We start from the raw sequence: 23,790 nt of genomic DNA, 5'->3' as shown, positions 1-23,790 counted from the left end.
AACATTCATGAGGAATCTTTTCAGGAAATCAAACCTGAGAAGACACAAATAAGCAAATATGGAGAGGATGGTGAGAATGTGTTGACTTCCTAAATTAAAAGGCTTTCTGTTGAGTAGCCACTCTCAAGGACTGCACTGAGCAGCCCTCCTCAACTACATTATGTGTCTGCTCACTGAATTGGGAAAACATTCATCAATATACTGTGTCAATCCTCTGCTCTCCGTATTATGTTTGACAAGTGTGCCAAACTGCTGCTGCCTCCTCCGGCTTTGTCTCGCACAGGCAGAAGAGGAAGATGGGTATGACCCCCAATGAGGCTGAGCTGGTCGACGTGGAGAACCACTATCCCACCGACCGCATCCCGGTGGAGATGAAGGAGAAGTCTGTGGCCGAGAACCTGCTGGACAAAATGTCTGAGACACAGTGAGTGTTCGTCCCTGCTTCTTACGACAGTGGTAGGAAGAGTTTATGTGGCTGTGCTGTTTTCAAAGGCTTGGATTAGCACTGTTGAAAAAACAGTACAAAACAATCTGGTTCTCAAAGGTGCCATGAGGCATTTCAGTAAGACCAGTGCTCACTTGTTACAACTCTGTAGCACTTGCTGCTAATAGTGAGATTGAAAACTTTAAATTTGTAGAAACCTGATAAATCCATGCAGCAATTTAAATCAGTTCAATTTGTATTTTAGGTAAATTTTAGATGACTGTAGCACGTAAGGTCAAATCTTTTGTTCCCAATTGCAATGACAAAACAGCTTTGATTTGGGCCTCAAATTGGCTCCCAGCCACAGCAACTGGTATCATAGTAACTGGAGTAGTTTTTTATATCTAACATGATTTCTCAGACATTAAAATTTATATAATTAAAATGGACATTACATAAACCTATAGTATAATGAAATAATCCAGGACTGAGCAATATTTGGCCCCTTTTCGACCAGAGAGTTTCTGTATCCGTGCCACCAGAGGACCTAGGAACTAGAAAAGTACCTTTTGTGTTCCTGTTTGCGTTTCCTTCGCCCCTGAAGAATTGTGAACATCAGTTAAATTTGATGGATGACAAAAAAAAACCCAAATAAATTGCAATTCTCACACAGAAGAAAACAACAACACAGCTGTCGGGAAGATATTATTAAAAGAAAACTCTCAAACAGTAATTGGACAGTGGGGAAAATAGTCTTCTCTCTATTACCTGCTGCTCTATGCTTTACGCTGGGAACATGACTGGTCTGTCAAAGCAGTTTAAAATCAGATCTGTTCTCTCAGAAGCTGGCACTTCACTTTCTACAAAGTTCTACAGTAGGCATAGTCAACTTCAGCCGTGCACATAACCCATTCAATACAAAGCCCAGTGACAAATACAGCGGGAGATAGAGAAAACCAGGCTCACTGGACTAGAGAACTGAAGTGATTGGAAGAGAGCACAATAGAGCAAGAAGGAAATGAGGAGACAGAGAGGAAAAGATGGAGTCAGCAGTGCCACGCTGGCAGGAAGGCTCTCCCGTGGCATTTTGCCAACCGGAGGAGGGGGGTGGTGGTGGTGGTGGTGGTGTAGTAGGGGTTACACATCGGAAGAGAGAAGGGGAGAGAGAGGGCCAGAGGGTTATCGATGCTCCCACCCTGGACATGGTTAAAGAAAGAAAGAAAGAAAGAGATCTAGGGGGAAAGTTAATCTATCCTTGACCCAGTGGCCAACTGCAATGTGTGATCCTCTACAAGAGGCGAGTCAAACAGAGAGGGAGAGGAGGCCAGGGAGAGGGCAGAAGACTGTCTAACTTCATCTTGTCAGAAGAGGAAAAAAAAAGTGAACAACAGAAATGAAAGGAGATGTGCTGTGCACAAGCAGCACTCATCCTGTGGATAAAACCACGCTGTCAGTGGAGAGGACTCAAAAAGCCTGCAAAGCAGTCTGTATCAAAGACATGATAATTCAGTTTTTGACTCTCTCAGTTACTCTCACACAGTTGTATCTCTATCTCTGATGCACAGATGCTTCATTCAGTTTGCTCTATTCATTCCCCCTGACAATCATCTCTCTATTCCCCTCACTCCTACGTTCTCCCACACTCTTGTACCCAGTAACCCCCACACACACACACACACACACCCCCTTCCTCACTAGACCACAACACAGTGACCTCACCCCCATCTGCTTCTCATTGGTCTTTCTGTTGATGAGAACAAGGCAACCACACCATTTCATTGGATTATGCAGGGAAATCCACGGGGAAACCCCTCCCACCCTTTATGTTCATAGCAAAACATGAGTGTCCAATTTCCACAGTCTTGCCTGCATGTTGCATCAGACAAAAACATGGTTAAATAGACATTTCCGCTGCGTTGGAGCATTTTTTGAGTTTGGATTTCCTTTGCAGACGGCTTGCTAGAGAGACACACCAGAGCAGAAAAAAGTTTCAGACAGACTGGAGGCAATAGTTTGAATTATTTTCAAATCTTCAAGAGTTGCAAGTTTGATTTTTAAATAGTTTGAACAGACAGAGGTGCAGCTTTTGATGCATCTCTCACTTTTTTGATCTTTTTTTTTATTTTTTTTATTTTCTCTTTTCTTTGCAAATTTTAGAATATGTTCCATAGCATCTATTCTGAACACAATCACATTACAGTCAGTTTTAAGTTGGATCAGGAAAAGCTTAGCCACTTCAGATTCCACCGGCCCAAAACACAGTTAATAATCAGTCGAGCAAGAGAGAGGAAAAATGCTACTTAAAAAGAAGAGGTGAGCTTGATGCTGCAAGTTAACACTTCTTTTTTTCCTCTGCAGGAGTAACATCACTGACATTTGTCTTTTTTTTTTTTCTTTCAGACCAACAATTGTCTCGGACGAGGAAAAATGGTGAGCTAAGTTTTTTATTTTTATTTTTTTTAAATGAAGAGAATATTATATAGAATATTTGCATTAATGTTATATCTGTGCACATGAGCTCATTTAGTCTTTGCATGCTTTCTAGAAGCCTGGGTGTGGTCACATCACAACATTTTTTGCATTCTGGTTTAAGTGCATTAAATACTCATTACAACATTTCTTTCCGTTGAGTTGCACAAGAGACACCTAAGTTATCAGCTTTGGACCTTTTTCAAAAATTGTCAATCCACTACATACATGCATGTCTTGTCAAGTGACTGAGATGCATTCTCAAATTTTCTATTTCTTGGTTAATATGTTGCACATGAATTATTAAACCATGTTTTAGTTTTTTTATGCTTTTCTCTCAAGAGTTATGATCCTCTGCAATTCAACTTCTTTATGTTGAATTGACAGTTTCTTCATACAGTACGCTCTGTAAAACTGTGCCGTGATTGGTCATGAGAGACACTTATACGTTTGTTGTGTGCACTCCCCAGAGGCTCCTCCCTTAGTCCTTTTTTTTACCCCCAACTCCTCTTATTTCTCCTCAGCTCCTCCTTTATCTCTTTGTGTTATATTGTTCTCTCCTCCCCACTCTTTTCAACTCCTCCTCCTCCTCCCTTTCTGGAAATCTTCAAGTCTCCACCTTGCTCTTCCCCTCCCTGCATCTGTTAGTCCTCCTTTTAATCCTCACATTTTTCCCTCATCTGCACTATTCATTTTGTCAAGAGTCCCTCTCAGCATTGCCATCAGTAACACCAGAGACTATTGCAGAATTTCTGCCCTTTATTGCAGCCTTTTAATGTGAAATATACAAAGGATAGTAATTAAAGAAGTTTATTTTTATTCCAGCATTACCAGGAATTGAATCTTTATTTATCCTGAATAAATCTTTCAAACCAGAACGTTTGCAAATGCATTATAACGCAACAAACAGTATTAGAAATGATTAATTAACTCACTACTCTACCTTGTACCGTAGCCAATCCATCTTTTCAGCGGTCGCCTTCTACATGAAGCACCTTGGGGTTAAAACCAGGGCAGTTGACAGTAAGAAGTCCAGAGGAGGTTTCTTCAGGAGACAACTGGTAAAGGTAAACATGCCTTTTCCTGTCAGAGAAACCCAATGAATAAATAAAACACTAGTCTGACAGGTCAACAAATGCACTGCACTGTCATCATTAAACCTTTATGGAGTAGCATTTGTAGTTTTGCAGCCCTTACACATCTTTTTAATTTGACCTTCCTTCTTACTCCCTATCTGTGTTATGTTCCAGAATAAGAAAGATGAATCCACGAAGGCCAAGCCCAGGGGGGTGTTTCCTGGCATTAGCTGGATCGCTGGCAGCAGTATGTATTTACTTTTGTGTCTCAGCAAACATCACATATGAGCCCTACCACGTTGTTATTTTTTGTCCATTTCTGACTGATTGCTGAATGATTGTGAAAGTATTTAAATCTCTAAATGTACATATGATGTAAATATTTGTTATTATGTATTATAGTAACATTTAGAATAACTATATGTAGTGTCTTTACATTTTGATATACTGGATATGAGAACATGTTGTCCTGCCCTTCTTTCCTGTTACAGCTGAGGTCAAACCTAAAATGGAGGCTGAAGGTACAAGTCGTCTAGAGTTCCCACCCCCTCTTTTATCTGTAGAATGGTTACATCCTTACTAATCAACCCATAAGCATGTCTGCATGTTCCAAGTCAAACTGGGAGGGGATGTGGGTGGGGCATTGTTTAGTTGATGCTATGTTTCAGGGTTGGTGTTAGAAGAATTAGTCATACTATATAGTGTGTTAATCACCAGAAAGCCTCACACTTTGCACACTTGTCTCACACACAGAATTGTGGATGTTCTCTCATACCAAACTAACCCTTTAATTTTCTGCAGAGGCCCTGATTGCACCATACTCATCTTGTCTGTTTGTTTGTCTCACAACATCTCTGTCCTTTTTTTACTGACCGAAATGCTTTTGTTTTTCTGTGTCTGCATTGCCTGTAGTTCAGGGCTTCTAAACTTAACGTGTTCTTTCCTCCTCCTCAGTGGAAAAGGAGAAAGTGACTCAGGAGCGTAAGGGTCCAGCTCCCAGCAGAGGCTCCTTGACCGACCCTGCAGCCCTTTCCCTACCCAGCAGGAAGTCTGGTTCCAGCGGAGGCCCCGCCTCCCTACCTGGCCTAGAGGTCACTGATGGCTCAGGCAACAACATCAGCGCCACCAACAGCCCCGAGTCTTCACACAGTGATGGTAAGCCTGCTCATCTGCGTTGTATGAAGCCTGGAGTGGGCCACTTTTAGTTTCTAATTATAACCAGTTAATAAACTAACGGAGATTAATATTACATTTTGACAGCAGTTCCTGTTACTTGTCTGTGAGCAGGACCTAATTTGCTCTTCAGCAGGGACAGAGCTTAACAATTTCAAATGAAAGAGAATAGTCTTTAAAATGAAGCGAAATTTAAATGAAATAAATAAATAAACACAATGCAAACTGTAAATGCTAAAGCAGGAGAAATGGATAATAGTTGCTTTTTAAACATATATTATTGTAATATCTTAAAGTTCTATGAATAGTATATCACTATGTGGCATCAGCATTTGAAGTTTGAAAGAAAATTAGCATTTGTTTGCTTGTGTAAAATGATATACTTTACTCACATGTAAATAGATAAACTTTATGTATCAATTATAATTGATATGCAATTGTTAATTTACAGGATGAAAGCACCGATTAAGTCTTTCAACATAAAAAAATGGTGGCATATAACACCTCATTTGTTCTCTTGCCTCCTTTTCTAATCTTCCAGGCCTCTCGAGCAATCGCTTAGAGCCTTCGACCGTGTCAGATGGGGGCGATGTGTCCCCTGTCGTGCTGGCCGGCGCGCTGACCATTGGGGAGCCCGCCTCCCCCAACGACACTCCCACAGAGGAGAACCCGGAGAAAGACAGGTGAGGAGGTTGGAGATGGTAATAAAGAAAGTAGCATTTAGGAAGTGAGATCATAACTGCAGTGCGGTGACACAGTAAGAGAGTATAAGCAATTACAGGATTATAGATTGTAATCAGATTATGATTAGATTGAAATGGAGGTCTCCAGCGTAAAGACTGTATAGAGCCAACAACCAGGGGAAAACGGGCGGGGGCTAAATGTGTCTGAAGTGCTCAGGCTGAGGGAGCGTGGTAAAACTCCTGCTGCAGTCTGTCCCTGCTGTGTGCTAGCTTTTGTCATGCTGCCCGTTGCTCGCTAGCTAACAGAGCCTGCAGTTTTGAGAAGGATCCTCAACAGGTGAACTCGGACCCAGTCTTCCCTTCCTGCCCTTTGTCTCCCCTCTCCCTCATGGCCTCATTCCCTCCTTTTTCTCCCCCACAATGGCACGTGTGCTCTCTTCCTAATATCATCCTGTCCTATTTGTCTTCTTCAGTGTGTGTCCTGTTGTGCATCTCCTAATGTTTACTACACAGTTTAATTTCTGTTTTTGTTGCATATAGACATTGTTTTTTTCTATTGGATTCAGGTACATCTTTGCAATACACTGGTGATTTCTTCTGGGCTTGAGACATTTGTAGTTGTTACGGTTATATAGCACTGATTATAGATGAGCCTTTCCATGTTGAAGCTTTCTTCCCAGTAAGCAGGTTTGGGTTTTAAATCAGACGTTTTAGCCATCATTAAAAAAGTGCTAATATCTTGTCTGAAGCTCTAAAAAAATGTGAACATTAGCAGCTTTGCCTTGTAGCTAATCTTGTGTGCTTCTAAATCTTGTAAACCACTGTGCGGTTATTTAGTTATATAGTCAAAAGTGAGATATATTTCTAGTTTATTAATTCATAGTTCATTTTTGCTGCTCGTCCCTTGTGCTTTTCTAGGTGTCTGTGTCTGTTGTGGTCAGGGCCCGTCCTTTGTCCTGCTTGTCTCCACAGTGTGTGCAGTTACATGTTGTGCCAGGGGCTTTGGCATCATATTTGGCATGATACTCCATGACAGTGGTTTAAACATTTGTCTAGAATATTGTGTTGGGGTGTGCATTTGCATGTTGTGGTTCTTTCTGTGGCTCACAATAGTTGTGTAAAGGTGGGTGTGTAACTATGTGGTGTCCCGTGTTTTTACAGACGGAAGACAAGGTGGGTCTCAGCGCCTTGACAGAGTCATGGACATGCTTCAGGCCTTATACTGATCACATATCACACACACATACAAACACAAAACGCCACACTCCAATGCATACAGACCACACATTGAGCCCTGCACTCCTTTACTGATACATAACACAAACAGACTACATGGCTAAGTATTTTAATGTGCTTGTGAAGGAGTTAGAATTAGCTTAATTGTTGAGATCAGTTGGATTATTTTTAGTGGATGTGTATGCACGTTGTGTGAAGTTGGAGAACTGTTGAGATAAATGACTATTCAATTTTCCTAACTAAAAACATTTGGCACAAACAGTACTCTGTGTAGAAGCAATGCATGGCTACTCTCTTAACATACTGTAGTAGATTTGCTCCCAGTAATGTCTACAGTATATGAAGCATACTCTAAACATTTCATTGTCTAACAAATATATGCATGTCACATGTCATGCATATTTAAATGTGACTCATTTTCTCTCTTTCTCTCTTTTGTTGATGTCACTTTTTTCCATTTCCTTTTTGGACAACTACCTTTTATTTTGCATAAATCCTCTACTAATGTACCTCAACTTATTTATCCTCACTCATGACTGGGATACTTTCTTTTCTACTGTCCTTCCCATCAACAACGTTTTTTATTTTCACTGCTTTTGGGCATCTCTTTGTTTCCTCCTTCCACACTTCGCCATTCCGTTGGCCTCTTTTCTTTTTTTATCCATCTGTCCTTTATTGCATTTGTTCCCTCCTTCTTTTTCTATCCAAAATACTCCTTCCCTTTATTCTGTCTTCTATCTTTTCTCCTCCCTCCCCCATCCTCTCCCACCTTCCCTCCCTACAGTAGGAAAGTGATTCGTAGCGAGAGTGCTCGCGTGGACCGGCACTCATCTCGTCGCCGTGGCTCTTCCAGGGCCAAACAGTCCCGCTCCCGTAGTGATGTGGATCTCCAGCCGCTTTCTACCACGACAACATCACCTGCCCCGCTCACCCCCCAGCACCTCCATCCGTAAGATGGACAAACCTCTTCTGAAAGCCTCTGGCTGGAGAGGTGCACAACAGGGACAGACAGGATGCCAAAAACTGAAAGACGATACAGAGCCGGTGCAGCAGTCCTGAAATAACCAGAAAGCAGTTAAACAAAATGATTAGCAATAAAGAGATTATTATTGATGGATCAAATGTACCTGGCTCATTCAGAACTATTGTATAGATCACCTTGGAGGCATATTTAAATTGGTCTTGGAGTGGCAGTTAATGAAGATAAGTACAATTTATTTCTAAAGGGCACACGTCTGTTGTCTCCTGTGAAATGAATCAATCTGGCTGACAGGTTTACTGACTCACTATTGACTGCTGTGACCGACAGGGAGTGAGTAACAACACTCTCATTCTCAGTGCGGGTTCAGACACTTAGCTCTTTAGGGGAATGACTATTGAGTAAGGTCAATATGGAGCATTTGGTAAACATGAAGTGCAGCCCATTATAAAGGGTTTACTTGCTGTTAGTTGACTGTAAATGTCAGGACGCAGAGGGGAACAGTAAAGGATCCCGATTAAGCCAACAGAGTTCATTCAAATATTTCAATACATTTCTCCATTTTTATTTTTTCTTGACCATAGTGAAGCTGTATTTTATTGTATGATTCTATGGCAGCTGCTTTATAAAAATCCTTAGAGTGACAGCCCTGTCATCATTGAGGACCAGTGGAGGAGCTGGTTGTGCGCAAATAAAGCCAAACAGCGGTAAAGCACCAAGGCTGGAAATAGAGGAAATATGAAACACGTAAAAGTGTGGTGGTGTGGTTTCAAGTTATTCATTAATAGTGTGATAAAAGGAGAATCATGTGATTTTTTTTGTAACAGAAAACTACCATGGCCTTTGTGCTTACCCATTCTCATAATAGTGTTTACTCTAAAGCACAGACATTGTAAGCTACAGTAGCTATTCATATGCCTGATTTTGCAAAACAATATTAATCTTAAAATGCAGCTAGGAATAATTATTAAATGTTCTGTAAACGAGATTTTAAACAGTGGAGCAGTGGCGTCCTGAGCCGAGAACGAAGTCACACACACACACCCCCCCCCCCCCTGTGTGTGTGTGGTAATCTGAGTTTCTCTGGTCGTTGTTTTGGTAGCTGGTCTGGTAGCACGTTCGTGCATGTACATGTACATGTGCATGTTCGTGCATTTGAGTCCATCCTGTTAAACCATTGGTCCTGCCCACGTTTATAAACACACAGGCATCGCCCACATGCGAGATGGCTCAGTACAATACACAGTGTTCAGGTGAAAGCACCGTCCAGAATTTCCTAGACAGAAGAAAACACCTATTTTAGCTAAAAAAAAAAAAACAAAAGTCTGCAAAGAAAGAGATAAGACCAAAGCACAGGCGGACTGGCCGTTGGAACTCCCGGCTCAAACCCCGGTTGGCCGGTAGACCGCCAGAAAATCCCTCCAAAAAGTTTTAAAAGTTTTTGTCGGCTCCGTTAGAGTCATTTAAGACATAAGTCTGGCTTTACTGAGAGGAGAACCTTACCTTTGCCTGACAAAACATTTGTTTTGGTCTGAGATGCGGTGGTCTAGTGTGACATGTAGTGGCGGTGACGATAGTTTGCAGAACCTTTTAATGTGAGTTTCCATTTGATATTATAGCTACAGGAATAGAACAGGACATTGATAGAGAGCTCTACTAGATACCTGCTAGCTTTTTAACTTCCTTAGATAATCTAATGTTAAGACATCCCAAGAGTTTTTCACTTGATAGCCACCTGAGTCATACTTAGTTTGAATTGTAGTTACCAATCTAAACTAATTCTTCTTCCACTTCGTTCATTCCTCAGTGTCGAGGGACCGGTTTTATTTCCTGAAGGGCCTGGCCAATCCCCAACCAGCCCTTCCCCACAGCTGGAGGAGGTGGAGCCACGCTTCCTGGAATTTGAGCAGGACCCGACCAACTGGAGGGAGCTGGCCTCCCCTGAAGCTTTGTCCAAACTCAACAAGAAGGAAACCAAGAGGCAGGAGGTCATCAATGGTGAGGAGAAGAGAGACGAAGCAGCACACGTTGAGAAGGGAAACAGATGTGCAAATAAAATTATGCTGCAGCACAGGCAGAAAATTTTGAAGATCTTTTTAACATGGCTCATACTGTACCTATTCTCTGCCCTCTTTCAGAGTTGTTCGCGACAGAGCATGCCCACGTGCGAATGTTAAGTGTTCTTCAGATGGTCTTCTCTAAGCCTTTGGAGAGAGAGGCGCTCCTGAGCACCACTGAGCTTGCTGCCATCTTCCCCAACTTGGACGAGATCATTGACATGCACTGTGAGTGCTCCAACATAGAAGCCTTTTTCTGACTTGTGTGTGTTTTTATCCTCCCAGAGTCAGACACATGAAGGTTGCACTTGCCCTCCACCCAACACGAAAACATTTATGTACTGAATCTAAATTTAGACTCCAAACTTAAATTGGACAAAGAACAAGAAACTGCTTGTTGTGTATTTGTTGCCAGTGATAAAGATAACTGCATGTACCAGTCTTTTTGAATAGCCTGTAACTGGGTGCACAGTAGAGAATAATACAGAAATCAGAAACAACGACATCACTCACAAAAATAACCTTATTGACATCACAGGCCACAGACAGAGTTCAGTGTTTCAGTACTTGCCCTTCATTAATGCTTTTGTCTCTATTGGTTGTTGACTGTATAAAGAAGTGTTTCTCACCCTATTTTAAAAGTAAATTATTTGTTTGTTTCTGGTTGTGAATCCAGATAACTTCTATGAGAACCTGAAGAAACTGCGTGGGGATGACAACTTCATAGTCAGATCCATCAGCCCCACAGTGCTCAATAGGGTGAGTCATCATAATCTTTCTCTTTATAGCTTCCTTTTTCTCTTGGCTCTCAGTGTTTGTGTTGGTTTAAGGATGATATGTGTTGACAGTTTAATACACAACCAAATCTGGCAGTAATTGTGCCAAAATCTGACTTTGTTATTTTAACAAACACTGAAAGGTATTTATCTGTGAAAGTAGGATATTGGCTTTAACAGCTACGAAATTATATTAGTTGTCAGCCTGTATTTTTTCCAGCTCTTTCTCCCTCTGCCCATATCTTTATTCCTCTCTTTCTTTACTTCTGGCAAGCACAGCACAGAGTCTGACTATAGTGTATTGTGTGTGTGTGTGTGTGTGTGTGTGCATGTGTGCGTGCGTGCATGTGTGTGTGTGTGTGTGTGCATTTCAGTTTGGCGGCACAGAGGGGGAGTGGTTCCAGAAATTGACAGCTCGGTTCTGCAGTCACCAGTCATGGGCCTTGGACCAGATCAAGAGCAGGCAGAAGAGCCATCCACGCTTCAACTCCTTCATACTGGTAACATGCAGCACACACATACACTCACTATCTGTACACACATGTTGCTCTTTCTATAGTTGTTGACATAATGACATAATGCATTACCTAGCCACTTACCCTAACCTTAAAGGGCCAGTGTTGAGGATTTTTTTTTTTTTTGGGGGGGGGGTCGATCCTTTAACCATGACAAATAAATGCTTAACCCTAAACCTAACCCAAAACCTGACCCTTAAAACCAGGTCTCAACCATCAAACAACCATCTCAACTTTTGGGGTCCAGCATGTTTTTCCCCATAAAGCTTTCAGACCCCACAACTATAGTGGGCTCCCAGTTTGGACCCCATGCATATAGTAAAACTGTTTAACACAAAGATACATATGGATGCTCTCGCAGACGCAAGGTCATGCAAGAAGTCACATAAGTGGTCCCATACATGCACTCTCATTCTGACTCTGTATGTGTGTTTTAATCCCAGGAGGCAGAGAGTAAGCCCCAGTGTCGCAGGCTGCAACTCAAGGACATCATTCCTATAGAGATGCAGAGACTGACCAAGTACCCATTGCTGCTGGAGAATATTGCCAAGAGCACAGGTGTGTGTGTGTGCGTGTGTGTTTTCAGTGTTGACAGTTATGTTAGGGTAAATATAAGGAAATAAGCGAACAAGAATATCTGTTATTTCACCCAATTAGATGACATATAACTTGACAAATCAGGCCAATACTACCATAAAACAGTCGTGCTCATCATTTTACAGCACTGCTCACAATGGCCTAATACATCTACAGATATTTAAGTCTAAACAGTATGGCAAAATCTCTAACAACACACAAATTTATGTTGTTTCATGGTATATAATAATGCCCAGAAATCTTACATTTCCTATATCTGGGTTTGTCAAAAAGACAGAGTATGCGACATATGAAGTGTGAATGATGTATTCTTTGTTCAAAATACAGATGCCAATGTTTTTAACCATATGTCTCAATCTAAATCAGAACACAAGATAAATGTGGAAAACTAACTTACACACACAAGCAAAACATTTGAACGATCGATTACTGTCCGTCCCAGACTCTTGTGTACACTCATGATTTATGGCTTTGGTCTGGGCTCTGCTGTGAAAGCTGTATTTTCCTCAACTCTGTGTTTTCTGTCTCTCCACAGAGGACCTGGAGGAGAAGGAGAAGATCCAACAGAGCGCAGAGTGCTGCAGAAAGATCCTCAACCATGTCAATGAGGAGGTCAAAGAGATGGAGAACCTATTGGTGAGAAACACCCAATCCATCACTCAACACACTGTTAGGTAGTGATTGAGCACCAATTGGAGTCTTGTAAATTCATTTTGAGACTCCTGAAGGTCTCTGGTAGTTTTACTTCAGAGTTGTGCTGTCTGTCCTCTGTCTGACCCCCTAATCTTTGTTTCTGTTCTCAGACTCTGAAGGACTACCAGCGTAGATTGGACACATCAGGGCTCAAACCAAGTAATGAGCTTTATACTGAATATAAGGTAAGGTTCTTTCAACAAGGTCTTTTTTTTTGCACTATCTGTTGCACTTTACAGATTTTAGCTGACATTTTTGTTGCAAGAACGTTTTTCATTCTTCTCCCTCTGTCTTCTCTAGAACATTGACCTGACTCAGAAGAAGATGCTTTATGAAGGTGCTGTGACCTGGAAAGTCACAAAAGAGAAAGCAATTGGTAAATACATATTTGTGTATGCGTGAGACCTGCATACAAACAGCATGAACTTATTTGTGTTTTTCTGTATCAGCAATTTCTGCAGAAACAAGGACAAACATCTCACAGACATTTTAAAATTTGCAAAACCTTTTTTTGAATCATTTCTCAGACCAGACGTGTCAAGCTCAATTTAGTATTTATGATATTTGTTTAATAAAATTCACTTAGATTGCTGCATCTAAACAGCCAAAAAATAACTGAGCAAGCTATTTTTGGGATATTCAGAAAACTATTATAAAGCTTTCATTTCCTTTTTCAAATGTATAGATTAAAGTTTGCTATGAAAGGAAACCCATCATCAGTGAAGGGGATTTTGTGAGATCTCACAAGCCCATTCACTTCCTTTTTTCTATCCATTTCAATTTAATAACCTAAACCTCAATTCAATTCAATACAGCACGACTTCAAACAGCAGCGGATTGCCACTCAGATAAACAGATGCACACACACTAGATAGGGGAAGTAGGGGAAGGGGAAGTAAAACCACTGTCAATCACAAAACTAAAAACAAAAAAGCTTATAAACCATATGTGGAAATGGTAATAAATTAACAAATAGATATAAATTCTTAAAACAAGTAACCTACCTATGAGGAATTGAAATGGCAGAGAACCCATCCTTTCCCCTGCTGTCTTTCCCTTTGCTCTGTCTGACTCCTTCTCCTCCCTGTCTCTCAGAGGTGCAGTGTGTGCTGCTAGGGGACATGCTGGTCCTCCTACAGAGGCAGGATGACAAGATGGTCCTCAAATGCCAGAGCAAGAGTAACATCGCCGTGCAGGAGGGCAAGCAGATGCTGAGCCCCATCATCAAGCTAGACTCGGTCTTTCTCCGCGAGGTGGCCACAGGTTAGCTGCCCACAGCAGTAAATATTGTACAGGTCACTTCCATTGTGAGATAAGTATCACTCAGCCTTGTTGTTTTGCCTGCTCTGTCAGATCGAAAGGCCTTCTACGTGATATTTACCTGGGATAGCGGTGCTCAGATCTATGAGCTGGTGGCCCAATCTGTTGTAGAGAGGAAAACGTGAGTGATGAAGAGAAATACACAGTAATCATATTTGTTTCAGAGGGTAAATCATAGGATGAATTGTAATTTTATCTACTTGTGTGTTTTTAGCTGGACTGAGGTGATAAAGACTGCAGTGGATGATCTGAAGAAGAGTGGAACACCCATGAGGTTAACGCTGCCTCCTGGAGGTGGAGGAGCTCCTTTCAGTCCCTCCTCGTAAGTGTGTGTGTGTGTGTGTGTGTGTGTCTGCGTGAGTGTGTCTGTGTTTACTCATCTGTTAAGAGAGAAAGATATATTCATCGCCTGCCAAAGTTCACCCGTCTCTGAATATCTCTTTTCTTTTCTCATTTTCTCTCCGTCAGGCTGACTGCGCCTCTGAGCCCGACTGAGAATGGAGGTTCGAAAAACATCAGTGGTGAGAGCGCAGAGCTTTATCAGCTGAACACTTAATAAACAGTGCAAATGTATTATTGTAACACATTTCTGAAAGCTTGAGCCAAAGTTAAGCCTTGTGTCCGTCTGCAGATCAAGATAAGGACAGCTTGACGGATGAAAAGTCTTCAGACCCCAGGCACAGGCTGATTGATTTCCTGTCATACAATGGCTTCGACTTGATAGGCCACTCCAACAGCAATCAGGAGAAGGTTGCCGTCAGTGCTTTGGATGAAGGTGAATGAGGGTCTTCCCTGTACTTCTGTTGATGACTTTTTTTATAACTATCAGTCTTGTCTTTCCATTCTTTCATTGCAGCTTGTCTGTCCTTCTAACGAAAGCACTGAATCTCTCTCATCTGTTAGTCATGTTACTGAAAAGGCTGCTGATCGGCAGCATCAGCCTATCAGAAGACTCACAGCCTGATGAAGAAAACGGAGAGGAGCAATCACAGAGGCCCAGTCAAGAAATGGATAGCTGTCAATCAACAGGTATATGACGTAAAATTGCAAATTGTTGTTTTTAGTTGTTTTTTTAATTTTTATTTTGTGCAGATAATACAAAGAACATATGAAGTGTTAATTAGTGGCCTTTAGAAGTGTTAGATAGGCACTTTGGACAAAGCCAGGATAGCTGTTTCCCACTGCTCCCAGTCTGTATGCTAAGCTAAGCTAACACCCTGCTGGCTTCATATTTAATAGACTGATCTGGACATAGTGGCGATATTCCCATCTTACTCTCAGCAAGAGTCTTTCCCAAACTATTCTTTTAAAAGTCATATTTTACTTTGGTAGCACCCATAGCTGTGTATCTTCTTGGCATTGATAGAAGTTCAATTGTTTTTGAATGTCTGTTTCACTTTTTCATGATTGGAAAATTGAGTGTAGTGTTTTGTTTTTTTTTTCTCCATTAAAAACAACAACTACAAAAAAAAGTGACATTTTCTGCTTTCCCTCTGTCTACTGAGTTTATAACTTACCTGCATGCGATTCAAATTTAAAAGGGTAATTAATCACAGTGCACCTTTACATTCCCCAGATCAATGAATTAGTGTAATGGCAGAATCTATTTTCTTCTTTTTAATTCTAAAAGCAGGATTTTGAGACATACTTCACCATAAAATGGCAGTACAGTGAAATTCATCAATATAAGGAGTTATATTGTGACCAGGAAAGCCTTGCAATTCAAGATTTTACTGGTGTTAAATATCAGTGTTACTGGATAGAATTTACTGTAACTGACAACAAAATGGACACATTTAAATCAAGTCTTTCTGTCCACAGAAGAAAGCCAGACCACAGACAGAGGAGCGGAGGAGAAGAGTGATAACACTTGTGAAAAAGAGGGTGCAGGGACGAAAGGAGAGGAGGAGAGAAGCATCAGTGCGCCCCTGGTGTTGTCCCAGGAGAGGATGGATGAAGTGCGCAGGAGGCTCTGCAGTCTGGAGGAACATCTAAAGAGATTACAGGTAAAGGGAAGAGTGAGAGGGAGATAGCTGAGAATATAGAGAGAAACTGAGCAGGGAGCAGATAGGATGACGGGGGCAGATAAAGATGAGAGACATAACAAAAGATGGAAGCTGACTGAGAGAGACGCAGAGCTGAGCATTGAGGATTTCACTGAGGATAACTTAAGTAAGGAGCAAGCTGTGGTATACTTGGGACAAATAGGGACAAAATGGTACCAAAGAGAAACTAGAGAATAGAAAACCATTTAACCACTACTGTTATTGCTTGGTTGAAAATTGCATTGTGAAATTGGACATCTCTGAGAATGGCTATTATGTCCAGCACTTGCAATGGGATGTGTCACAGAAGCAGCAAGGGAGACGAAGAGAGGATGTTAAGAGGAGAGGGTTGAATTGTGTGAGTGTATGTGCGTGTCCGCGCGTGTGTGTCCTCAGTTCCAAAGGTGATATTGATTTTGTGTGTTTCAGTTTGTAGAAGAGGAGCACCACAGGCTGCAGGAGGCCCTTTCCAAGTTCTCCCTGGAGGGAGGCAACTTCCAGTAAGACACCATCACGCCACCTGCTGGCCCCTGGGTGAGACAACTGTATAGCTATTGAAAACGAGACTAAAGTATAATTAAAGTATCTGATTAAATATCAGCATTTACCATCAAGCACATAGGGTTAGTGATGTGGGATGACTCTATGTTTTTCATGTCATTGTTCTTTCTATATTATTATTATTATTATTATTATGATTATTATTATTATTAGCATTAGCATTAGCATTAGTATTATTATTAAGCACTTTTAAAACAGAGTTATGAAGTGCTTTACATGGGTAAATGACAATTACAATTCAGCACTAAATGTTAAATATAAGAATGAAAAGAACAGAGAATGAGAAATAAACAAACAGAGCAAATATATTATAAAAAAATAAATTAAAAAGGCACTAAACTAAATCATGTTTAATTTACTTGACAAGCACCTGATGGTTACTTTGTGCATCTTTTTGAGAGTGTTATCTGTAAATAAACTGTTGTATTTTAATGAATTTAGTATTAATTTTGTGCAGGAGTTTTTTTGCCCTAAGTTCTGTCTGCAGGCTTTTTATCAGGCTGCATATGCCCAAACAATCTTCATAAATAAGATAGGTCAGCTTGTATGTAGCCTGAGAGGCAAAGCTCTGGGAAAAATGCATGTATTTCAATTGCTGCTGCTGGTAAAACTTAATTGCTGTGGGCTCATGGAACAACTGAAGGTCACCTACACAAGCAAATCAAAGTTTTTATCAGCTCTTTTCAAGTCTCATCGTTTTTTCTGCGGCTCAGAAGTCAGAGGACACTGCTTAGAGAGATTTTAGTGAATAAATCAAATTGAAACCTCAAAGGTATGAGGGACAAAAACAGGATTATGAAAAGTGAGGGGGACATGCCTCCACATTCCCAGAGGAAATTGAGGCCTTGTCTTTATCAGACTCCTTAACCTAACACATATTATATTACATTTAATCTTTTCTTCGTTTTTTCTTCTCTTTAGATTTTTACTGGTGCTGGTTTGGAGTGCAAGAGTGACTTTCAAAGGCTTCCATGGAAATTCCTGAGCTTTCATAAGTCATGCCTGGACGCTTGCTGCCTTTTTTGTATGTGTCACAGCTGTTTGCAGCTGAGCAAGAGAGTTTTCTGCCCAATGGAGGGGAGGGAGGGCTTTGTGCTCAGTGCAGTGGAACATGGGAGGGGTGTGCATGTGTATGTGTGTCTGTTTGCATGCATGCTTGGTAGAGATGTATACAAGAAGAAAAAAAAGAAAGAAAAAATGAGACATCCTGCTTTTGAGTGGGATGTTGTATTTGCAGAGGGGTGCCAAAAAAAAAAAAAAAAAGCAATATTTTTGCCGTGAGAGAGATGCTGCCTAACATAATGTAGAGATTGCAATCTGCTGTAGCACACATATACACACCAAAGACATGCACGCTACAAAATAGATTACATTGTTGCCAGTAGCAGATGTACAGTAATGGAGAAATCCTGTTTGCTTGCCAGTTTTTAGCTATACGAGGTGGAATATCACGTTTGAAGATGTATTAAAATACTTCTACTGATAGTATAGTGTTATTTCTAGTCTGTGCCAAAGTACCACAGAGATGCACTTTTTTCTGATCAATACAAGTTTAACCCACACTGCTGTTGCAGTTGGGCTTCACGTCACCATTGGAAAAAATGCATGTAAGAAAGTGTGTGTATGTGTGTTACATATTTTTTTATTACGGATGTGCTTTTTTGGAGGGTTATTACTGTAATTAGGTCACATACAAACATTTATAAATAGTGGCACTATAGGTATCATGCTGTTAATAATGGAATCTTGTTTGTATGTACCGCTTTTATTTATTTAGTCCTGTTAAGTCAGTGAGTTGCTTCACCAGATGTAAAAGTATTACAGCAGTGGGCCAAAAAGACAGAGCAATGTGTTAGAGAAAAGATGAGACAGAAGAAGGAAAAGTTTGAATGTGTAAAAAAGATCAAGATGGAGAGCGAAGAAGGCAGATGTTGGGATGGGGAGGGAGTTTAGAAGCTGTTGTTGCTTTGGTTTATTTTAAGCTAGCTTGAACCAGACGGTCATGAGAAGATGTGTAGAAAACATGAGATTAGGGTTAGTTTACATTTACTTACTGTACTGACAAAAAGTGTAGACACACACACACACACACACACACACACACACACACACGCTTGCATATACACCTACAAACACTGAGGGCCCAGTGTTACAGAAGTGTTAAAAAAGTTTGTTCAGTGCCAGTGTCATTTCTGTAACATCGGCTCCCCCTCAGATAGAGTTCACAGCTCCTGATCCCAAACACAGACTTAAGATTTGGTTATAAATTGTATTGTATTACGTTTCACAAGTTATTCATGAAAAAAAAAATCTATTCTTCCCTGGCAGCAATATTTGTATCAAAATTTAGCTCTGTCTTTGTATTTTATTCAGCAGTTGATTGTAATTAATCATGATGATATAATTTCTGAGTAGCAGCATAACTGTGGTCATGCACACAGGACCAAAGATATAACAAAGCACCGTTAGATCCTCATACAAGCTGTCATTTCGTTTCATCTGTATATTAGCATTAGTCACTTGATGCTGATGCAGGAGTGATGGCGCAGCAGCACAGGCTGCATGCAAACAGCTGCTTTCCCTCTCCCCAAACTCCCAACACGTGGCAACTTAGGTGAAGGGATTTCAAAATCACATAAATGGACGAAGGATTGGTTGTCAAGGAGAATACCTGGTTTTCGATTCTTAAATGAATGTACAAGAATAATGTTAGACTGCTCCGGCTTTATGACCAAACCCAAACTATATCCGGGACTTCTTCTATACACTTCAGTGAATTTCATCAGCACGAAATTAATGAGAAAAGTTTTCTTCAGTATCTATGTGTAAGTAAATGCCAGTGTGACTGTCACAGGCTGTTTTTTGTTTCTGACCTGGATACGGCACTGTTAACACTTGTGCTGCTAAGATCAACACATGGTTCCAGTAGCCGAAAAAAGGCCTAAGCAATAAAACAATGAAGCCAGATGAAGATTCTAAGGAAACATTGATGGTTTGGCGGAAACCTACAGTCTCATTCCAGTGTCACTCTTACCAGTACTGTTATCAAGATCACTTCCTGATATGCATTCTCATCACTGTTGCCACAACAACAAATGCCCCCTCTGACCCTACTGAACCTCATTATGAAATTATGCAAATGCCAGTGCCATTAGTCACTTGTGTCACAAGTTGCTAAATTATATACGTTTGTGTTTGAACTTTTCTGCCACATCTCCCGGTGTCTTCCTCTTAGAAACTGTACATAACTGTTACCTTGAAGGAGAAAAATTTAGAGAAAGTATAAATTAGATAAATTAGCCCAATTCTCTGTGTTTATTAAGCTTATTAGTTACATACACCTCTTGATAACACGCTCACCTCTTGTGATAGCATGATCACCTCTTTCCTACTGCACAGTTTTTCCATATGTTGTGTATTTCATTTGATGTACTTTAAACGGGTCGGGGAGGTTTTTTTTTTTTTTTTTCATTGTTTTTCAAAGAAGCTTTTGTAATTATGTACTATGCATTTGGCTGTAATGGTGAGAGAGACAGGACTTGTCTGTAACTTGTCTATGCATGAACAAATTTAACAATTATGCAAATGTTGTAACCATGGTGTATTCTTTAGAGTGCAAGTTAATGCGCAAACCCACACGGTGCTGTGGCCATCCAGCTGACCAATGAAATGCATTTAAAGAGATAATCTCAACCAGGGATTTTTTAACAGTTAAACTCCAGTGGTCAGCAAGTGAAACCCTGTTAACACCAGCTTACAGTGATACCTTCACTTTTCACTGGCTGAACGACTACTACAGGCACTTCTCCCTCTCTCTCCTCCAGATGCGTTTCCTCATGTATTCTATATACAAATACCTAGATGTATAGAAAATGTATTTATAGAGTGGTGCCTTGTTCTGATAATCAAGTTGTTTGATTCATAAAGGGCTCTTGAGTCTACAAACAAAATCACTGTTGTTTTGGTGGGCTGTCTTTCATGGAGGATCTCAGTGAGGCAGTGTGAGACGATGAGCAAATGACCAATTAGCATTGAGGGATCAGCCAAGGATTCTGATTGGTTGGTTTCAAGGTTGGGAGCTTGGCCTACAACACACTGTTTTTGTGTCCAACTCCATTACAGCAATAGGATTTGAGCCCTCCACATACTCTGCCAGCCAGTGCCCTGTATAGGAAAAGACACTGCTTTTTGTCATGCAGGCATCTGCCATCTTGTCTCTCTATAAACAAAGAATATGCAAGAACTATATTGTGTATTTGGGTTTTGATTTTTATTGTGTAAGAGGCTCTTTAATGATGTATACTTAAGGAAAATTGTGGTACGTTTGTTTTTTAATTCTTAATTTTTTTAAATAAATTGGGGAAATAAACACCTGTTTTGTCATTTTATATAGTTATAAGACAGTTAGGTGCTCATGTAAAGACAGTGTGTAGATATGAATTGTACTCGGATTGTCTTATAGTGATTTCTTTTAATGTATTTTTTAAATGCAGCTATAACTTTTATGCAAATGTGTCACAGCCCAAATTCATTCAAGCATAAATCCTGACTGAGACAAAAACAGGACATCAGTGTGACAAGACAGCAGCAGTCAAGACAGGAGCATTGTGTAAAGAATTGTACCGAGCTTGTTTCAGTAGTTTTTATTCTTGGACTGAACATTTGTGAAAAAATGGTGATTGCTACAGTCTTTGTTCTCTGCAGCTTTGTGGGTAAGTCAGATTAATTTTGTTAAGACACTATATCTGACATTGTCTTATTTGGGGGGAAAGTGTTTATATTCAAATAGATGCAATTATCTGCAGGGGAAAATTAGCTATTTCTACATGTCAGTCCAGTAAGTATATATATATATATATATATATATAACTTTTAAAAAATGTTTAACTTTTTACTCTTCTGAGTTCTGCTTCAGTGAACCACATTTCCTGTCACAGCAGATGGCTGTGCTATCATGTTGCATGCATGTTTTTGCTCTGTTAATTTTGCTCATTAATGCTGTACATTTGCAACTCAGTTTATTTATTTGTGTTGTTCGTCTTTAAAGACCTTATGTGTCCTTTGTAAATACACACAGAAATAATGCTATTGCATTATATGAAATCATAACTTTACAAATAGCGGGTTTAATTCAAATAATGAACAAATCTCCTCTACAGTGGGTACTTCTCCAAGTATGGTGACCTTTAAGGCGGACAGGCCCTTTCTAGGTGTGCCGCTGTCTATCAAAGCTGAGCTGAAGTGCTGCTACACCACCACGGAGCAACAGATCAATCCCACTTGGTTCAAAAGTGTACGGACTGGCCAGTCCAGTCCAGTCGCTGTGAATATTTCAGAAAATGTGACTACAAGACTCGACAAAGCAGATAAGGAACTGTGTTACGTCCTAACCTTTGATTCAGTCCAGCTGAATGACACTGGGATGTACCAGTGTGTATTGAACTACAGTAACCACTTCTCTCCTGGCACCTACCTGCAGGTCTACAGTGAGTGTGTATGTCTGTGTGATGGTGATGGGAGGGGGCCTACCAGTCAGAAATGCCAGTGTGTGTGCCTAAAAAGGAGAGATGGAGTCAAGTGAGCTCTAAGAACTGCTAACACCTCATAAGCCATAAATCCTGTTAACCTTAGAGTCTATCTAAGAACTGTGTGAGTGGCAGCATCCTTGCATATCGTCGCTCAGTTAATCTTCACATCATTAGGATGGTCTCATTACAGACTGCTGCCCAGTCGTTTACTTTAAATAGCACCAAGATTAGATCAAGTTGCAATCAAGGTAATGTGTTGAGGCATTTGCCACACTGAAATACCACTTTACATCATAATCTCATTAAATGCGGATGGCAGATGTGGAAATTTAAAACAACCACTAAAGTCCTCTGGGGATTATGTGTGAAATAACCTGCATTAGTTAACAAGATCACAATTACCCTTACCTAACAATACTATCAATTGTTAATTCATCTGTTGTATATGTTAGAATGTGTTGTTTATACTAAATAATACAATTACATAACCTAACAATCAATCCTGTAATAAATCTCTAAGTAAGTGTATCAGCTAATTAATCAGCCTGATTCTTTTTGATATGCTCCAGCTTCCTATTTCAAATGTGCACTCTCACTTGCTACAAACCAAGTAAGAGCTTGTATTTAAACAGCTAAAAACATAACTGTTGTTCAGATTGTTTCACCTCTGAACCCTGTCTGTCTGTCTGTCTAGAACGTCTGAAGAAGACAATAAACCTCAGAGAAAGCACCAAAAACAAGATCCTGACAGCTGAGGGAGTCTTGCTGTTACTGTGTGTGGTATTGCCTTCTACCACCCTTCTCTTCAAGGTCAGACAGTCACATCTTGATGTGTCTGACTGTACATTAACATACTCTGATCTGTCAACTACCTCTGACCTGTAGCTTTGATGTTGAAGCAATGGTTAATTTCCAGCATTTCTCAAGAGTTGTTTTGCCTTATCACTTATGTGAAGAAACCAGAAATGATTGCAATCTGTGAAACAGCCCTACTTTGACTGTTCCTAGCACAAACAGTTATAAGCTTCTCAAATGGATATTTCTCATAGTGTTTCCTGGCTTTCATTGATGGGAAGTTGCACAATTACACAGATTTACCAACTTCTGTTTTCCCCCCACAGTCAAAGAAACTACATGAACTAGAGAAAAAGAAGATGAAGAAGGAAGAGGAAAACATATACCAGGTGAACTTTAAATGTGTCACATCCTCTCTGAGTCAAACACATGATGGCAGGCGTATGAGAAATACCAGTGCAAGTAATTTTGCCGCAAACAGGATCAAAGCTATGAAGGAACATGTTATCTTGTGCCACTAATCGATTCAACATGATTATGTTTCATTGATTTTTCTGTGTTTACTTTGTTTCCTTCTTACTTATCTCATACACCAGGGGCTAAATCTGGATGATTGTTGCACCACATATGATCAGATCGAACGGTCCCAGGCACATGGTCCGTACCAGGATGTCTGCAACATTATAGAGGAAGAAGAGGAGTTCCAGCTGGAGAAACCTTGAAAGAAAGGGGGAAGATAAAGAAAGGGAGAGTGTTCAGTCTATTTTGAGAGCTTAGGTTTAAGTGTGTGATATCTGAATAACAGGCCTAAGCTTTATCACACACACTGAAAGTTGGAGAGTTTTTTTTTTCATAGCTTTGGA

The 23,790-nt window shown here is 40.4% G+C and overlaps 2 protein-coding genes across 10 annotated transcripts in view; both read left to right on the top strand.

Annotated features, from left to right (window-relative positions):
- Positions 1-20,973, top strand: part of arhgef1b (Rho guanine nucleotide exchange factor (GEF) 1b) — a 41,155-nt gene extending 20,182 nt beyond the window's left edge. For 4 of the 9 annotated variants that reach the window (XM_056380565.1, XM_056380566.1, XM_056380561.1 and 1 more), the window contains exons 7-32: positions 284-424; positions 2,825-2,854; positions 3,849-3,960; positions 4,144-4,216; positions 4,461-4,490; positions 4,924-5,124; positions 5,684-5,825; positions 6,987-6,998; positions 7,846-8,010; positions 9,848-10,038; positions 10,179-10,325; positions 10,774-10,856; positions 11,248-11,373; positions 11,832-11,946; positions 12,521-12,621; positions 12,789-12,863; positions 12,979-13,054; positions 13,774-13,941; positions 14,032-14,119; positions 14,213-14,320; positions 14,467-14,519; positions 14,630-14,773; positions 14,902-15,027; positions 15,820-16,004; positions 16,473-16,577; positions 17,526-20,973. In XM_056380565.1, coding sequence (XP_056236540.1) covers positions 284-424; positions 2,825-2,854; positions 3,849-3,960; positions 4,144-4,216; positions 4,461-4,490; positions 4,924-5,124; positions 5,684-5,825; positions 6,987-6,998; positions 7,846-8,010; positions 9,848-10,038; positions 10,179-10,325; positions 10,774-10,856; positions 11,248-11,373; positions 11,832-11,946; positions 12,521-12,621; positions 12,789-12,863; positions 12,979-13,054; positions 13,774-13,941; positions 14,032-14,119; positions 14,213-14,320; positions 14,467-14,519; positions 14,630-14,773; positions 14,902-15,027; positions 15,820-16,004; positions 16,473-16,547 — 2,767 coding nt within the window. In that variant the 3' untranslated portion in view covers positions 16,548-16,577; positions 17,526-20,973. Of the gene's footprint in view, positions 1-283; positions 425-2,335; positions 2,738-2,824; positions 2,855-3,848; positions 3,961-4,143; positions 4,217-4,460; positions 4,491-4,923; positions 5,125-5,683; positions 5,826-6,986; positions 6,999-7,845; positions 8,011-9,847; positions 10,039-10,178; positions 10,326-10,773; positions 10,857-11,247; positions 11,374-11,831; positions 11,947-12,520; positions 12,622-12,788; positions 12,864-12,978; positions 13,055-13,773; positions 13,942-14,031; positions 14,120-14,212; positions 14,321-14,466; positions 14,520-14,629; positions 14,774-14,901; positions 15,028-15,819; positions 16,005-16,472; positions 16,578-17,525 lie in introns of those variants that run through there. The other 5 variants (XM_056380562.1, XM_056380568.1, XM_056380564.1 and 2 more) reach the window with 5 other exon arrangements.
- A 153-nt stretch (positions 20,974-21,126) lies between these two features.
- cd79a (CD79a molecule, immunoglobulin-associated alpha) lies at positions 21,127-23,751 on the top strand. Its single transcript, XM_056380571.1, has 5 exons — positions 21,127-21,316; positions 21,764-22,090; positions 22,827-22,942; positions 23,254-23,316; positions 23,524-23,751. The coding sequence occupies exons 1-5, from the start codon at positions 21,277-21,279 to the stop codon at positions 23,647-23,649; spliced, it is 672 nt and encodes a 223-aa protein (XP_056236546.1). The 5' UTR covers positions 21,127-21,276; the 3' UTR covers positions 23,650-23,751.
- Positions 23,752-23,790: the final 39 nt, after the last annotated feature.

The sequence above is a fragment of the Seriola aureovittata genome, chromosome 7, assembly GCF_021018895.1.
Source record: "Seriola aureovittata isolate HTS-2021-v1 ecotype China chromosome 7, ASM2101889v1, whole genome shotgun sequence".
Taxonomy (NCBI): domain Eukaryota; kingdom Metazoa; phylum Chordata; class Actinopteri; order Carangiformes; family Carangidae; genus Seriola; species Seriola aureovittata.
This window is presented reverse-complemented; position numbering and strand designations above follow the sequence as displayed.

What these genes read in the sequence shown, in the direction of transcription:
- cd79a (XM_056380571.1), top strand. Translation starts at nt 21,277, where the DNA reads ATGGTGATTGCTACAGTCTTTGTTCTCTGCAGCTTTGTGG. An exon ending in CACCTACCTGCAGGTCTACA is followed by an intron (nt 22,091 to 22,826) that starts GTGAGTGTGTAT and finishes CTGTCTGTCTAG; the next exon opens with AACGTCTGAAGAAGACAATA. An exon ending in AAGAGGAAAACATATACCAG is followed by an intron (nt 23,317 to 23,523) that starts GTGAACTTTAAA and finishes CTCATACACCAG; the next exon opens with GGGCTAAATCTGGATGATTG.